Here is a 3,671-nt window from a genome sequence, read left to right as displayed (position 1 = left end):
CCCCCCCCCCACGACCCCCCCCCCCAATATCCCCGATCCCCCAGGCTCTGAGAGCCCCTCCTCTCCCCTCAGATCAAGGTGAACGTGCTGGGTGATGTGGTGGAGCAGGGCAGCACCGACTTTGCCCCCGATGCTCGTGCCTTCAGCCTCCATGCCGCCATCTACGCCGCCCGACCCGACGCCCGCTGCATCGTGCGCCTGCACACCCCGGCAACAGCAGCGGTGAGAGGGAGGGAGGGCTGTTGTGTTGGGCTGTATCGCGATATACTGTGTTGTGTTGGGCTGTATCGCGATATACTGTGTTGTGTTGGGCTGTATCGCGATATACTGTGTTGTGATGGGCCGTATAGTGATATACTGTGTTGTGTTGGTCTGTATTGTAATATACTGTGTTGTGTCGGGCCGTATTGTGATATACTGTGTTGTGTCGGGCCGTATTGTGATATATTGTGTTATGTGGGGCCGTATTGTGATATACTGTGTTGTGTCGGGCTGTATTGCGATATATTGTGTTGTGTTGGGCCATGCTGTGATATAATATGTTGTGTTGGGCCGTATTGTGATATAATGTGTTGTGTTGGGCCGTGTTGTGATATAATGTGTTGTGTTGGGTCATGTTGTGTTGTATCTGGCCATATTGTGATATATTATGTTGTGTCAGGCCATATTGCGATATATTGTGTTGTGTTGGGCCACGCTGTGATATAATGTGTTGTGTTGGGCCATGTTGTGTTGTGTCTGGCCATATTGAGATATATTGTGTTGTGTCAGGCCGTATTGCAATATATTGTGCTGTGTTGGGCCATGCTGTGATATAATGTGTTGCGTTGGGCCATGTTGTGTTGTGTCGGGCCATACTGTGATATAATGTGTTGTGTCAGGCCATATTGTGATATATTGGGCTACATTGTGTTGTGTCAGACCATATTGTGATATAATGTGTTGTGTCGGGCCATACTGTGATATAATGTGTTGCGTTGGGCTACGTTGGGCCATATTGGGCCTTATTGTGCCATATTGTGTTGTGTTGGGTCCTATTGTGCCTTACTGGCCCATATTGTGTTGTGTTGGGCCGTATTGGGCCATATGGCGTTGTGCTGGGCCATGTTGTGATAAAATGTGTTGTATTGGGCCCTATTGGGCCATATGGTGTTGTGTTGGGCTGTATTGTGGTATAATGTGTTGTATTGGGCTACATTGGCTTGTGTTGGTCCCTATTGGGTTGTATAGGATTATGTTGGGCCATATTGTGTTGTGTAGGGCTGTGTTGGGCCCTATTGGGACGTATTGTGCTGTGTTGGGTCCTATTGTGCACTATTGTGCCATATTGTGTTGGGCCATATTGTTATATAATGCCTTATATTGGGCCTTATTGTGTCCTATTGGGCCACACTGTGACATATTGTGTTGTGTTGGGCCATATTGTGATATATTGTAATATGTTGTGCCATATTGGGCCTTATTGTGCCAGATTGTGTTGTGTTGGGCCATATTGTGTTATGTAGGGCCATCTTGGGCCATATTATGCCATATTGTGTCGTGTTGGGCCATATTGTGATATAATTTGTTTTACTGTGCCCTACTGGGCCATATTGTGTTGTGTAGGGCCGTATTGGGCCATATTGTGTTGTATTGTGTTATATTTTATTATATTGGGCTATATTGTGCCCTACTGTGCCTTATTGTGCCCTATTGGACCTTATTGTGCACTGTTGTGCCATATTGCGTTGTGTTGGGCCATATTGTTACATAATGCATTATATTGGGCCGTATTGTGTCCTATTGGGCCACACTGGGCCATATGGTGTTGTGTTGGGCCATATGGTGTTGTGTTGGGCCATATTGTGATATATCCTAATATATTGTGTTATATTGGGCTATATTGTGCCAATTGGGCCTTATTGTGCCCTGTTGTGCCATATTGCGTTGTGTTGGACCATATTGTTATATAATGTGTTTTATTGTGCCCTATTGAGCCATATTGTGTTGTGTAGGGCCATATTGTGCCATATTGTGCCCTATTGTGCCATATTGTGATATATTGTAGTATATTGTGTCGTATTATGTTATATTGGGCTATATTGTGCCATATTGGGCCTTATTGTGCACTATTGTGCCATATTGTATTGTGTTGGGCCATATCGGGCCATATTGTGTTGTGTTGGGCCCTACTGTGCCCTATTGGGCCTTATTGTGCACTATTGTGCCATACTGTGTTGTATAGGGCCATATTGGACCATACTGTGCCATATTGGACCATATTCTGCCCCATTGTGCCCTATTGGGCCATGTTGTGTTGTGTGGGGCCATATTGGCCCATATTGGCTCATATTGTGTTGCGTTGGGCCACATTTTGCCCTATTGTGCCACGTTGTGTTATATTGGGCCATATTGTGCCATTTTGTGCCATCTTGTACCACCTTGTGTTGTGTCATGCTGTATGGTGCCCTATTGGGCCATACTGTGTTGTGCTGGAACATATTGGGCCATGCTGTTTTTACCTTGTGCCAAACTCTGCCATATTGCTCTGTGATACCTCGTGCTGTGTTGTTTTGTGCCCTATTGTGCCATATTGCGCCCTATTTCTCTGTGCTACCTTGTGTTGTGCCGTGCCATATTGTGCCCCAATGCTCTGTGCCACCTCATGCCATATTTCTCTGTGCCACGCCATGCTACTCCATGCCACAGGGTGCCATGTTGTGCTGTGTCACGCTGTGCTACTTTGTGTTGTTCTGTGCCACATCGTGCCGTGTTGAGCCATGCTGTATTGTGCAACTTCATGCCACGTTGTTCTGTGCCATATTGTGCCATATGACTTCGTACAGTGTGCTGCTGTGCCACGTTGTGCTGCTGCGCCACGTTGTGCTGCTGTGCCGTGTTGCCCCATTCCATTCTGTGCCACTTTGTGCCACGTTGCTCTGTGCCACACTGTGTTGTTCCACAACACAAGTCTGTGCCAACGCTGTGCCGTCTCGTGTCAGTTTGTGCCACAGTCTTGTGCCACCCCGCACCGTGCCACGCTGTGCCGTATTGTGCCAAGCTGTGCTGTGTCCTGCTGTGCCAGCCGGTGCTGTTCTGCACCACATTCTGCCTTGCTGTGTTGCCTTGTGCCACACTGCGCCATGTCGTGCTGTGCCATGCTGTCATGTCGCACCGTGCCGTGTTGTGCCGTGCCACGTGGTGCCATACCGTGCCGTGCCACAGGTGTCAGCCATGCGCTGCGGTGTGCTGCCCATCTCCCGTGCTGCGCTGCTGCTGGGGGACATCGCCTACTTCGATTTCCGTGGTGAGGTGGAGGACGAAGCCGACCGGGTTGAGCTGCAGAAGTGCCTCGGCCCCACCTGCAAGGTGGGTCTGGGGGGGTCACGGTGCTGGTAACAGCCCCCCCCCAGCCCCACACACTGTGCTGATGCTCCTTTGCCACCGCAGATCCTGGTGCTGCGCAACCATGGGGTGCTGGCGCTGGGCGACACGGCCGAGGAGGCTTTCTACAGCATCTTCCACCTGCAGGCAGCCTGCGAGGTGCAGGTGAGAGCTGCCCCCAAAATGGGGGCCTGCGGTGCCCTGGGATGGTGCACTGAGCTGTGCTTGGTCTCAGCCATCAATGCAACGCTCCCAGCACTGTGCACTGAGCTGTGCATGGTCTCAGCCATCAATGCAATGCTCCCAGC

At 50.0% G+C, this 3,671-nt stretch overlaps 1 protein-coding gene across 1 annotated transcript in view; it reads left to right on the top strand.

Moving 5' to 3' along the window:
- Positions 1-72: 72 nt before the first annotated feature.
- The window catches only part of LOC122192657 (beta-adducin-like), a gene marked incomplete at its 5' end in the record, with an annotated part of 4,772 nt that continues 1,173 nt past the window's right edge, over positions 73-3,671 (top strand). The window contains 3 exons of the mRNA XM_042893278.1: positions 73-222; positions 3,205-3,348; positions 3,430-3,528. Coding sequence (XP_042749212.1) covers positions 73-222; positions 3,205-3,348; positions 3,430-3,528 — 393 coding nt within the window. The remainder of the gene's footprint in view (positions 223-3,204; positions 3,349-3,429; positions 3,529-3,671) is intronic.

The sequence above is a fragment of the Lagopus leucura genome, unplaced genomic scaffold, assembly GCF_019238085.1.
Source record: "Lagopus leucura isolate 7727_CA_CO unplaced genomic scaffold, USGS_WTPT01 34419-0_obj-0_obj, whole genome shotgun sequence".
Taxonomy (NCBI): Eukaryota; Metazoa; Chordata; class Aves; order Galliformes; family Phasianidae; genus Lagopus; species Lagopus leucura.
The sequence above is the reverse complement of the archived record's forward strand: the minus strand, read 5'-3'. Positions and strand labels throughout refer to the sequence as shown.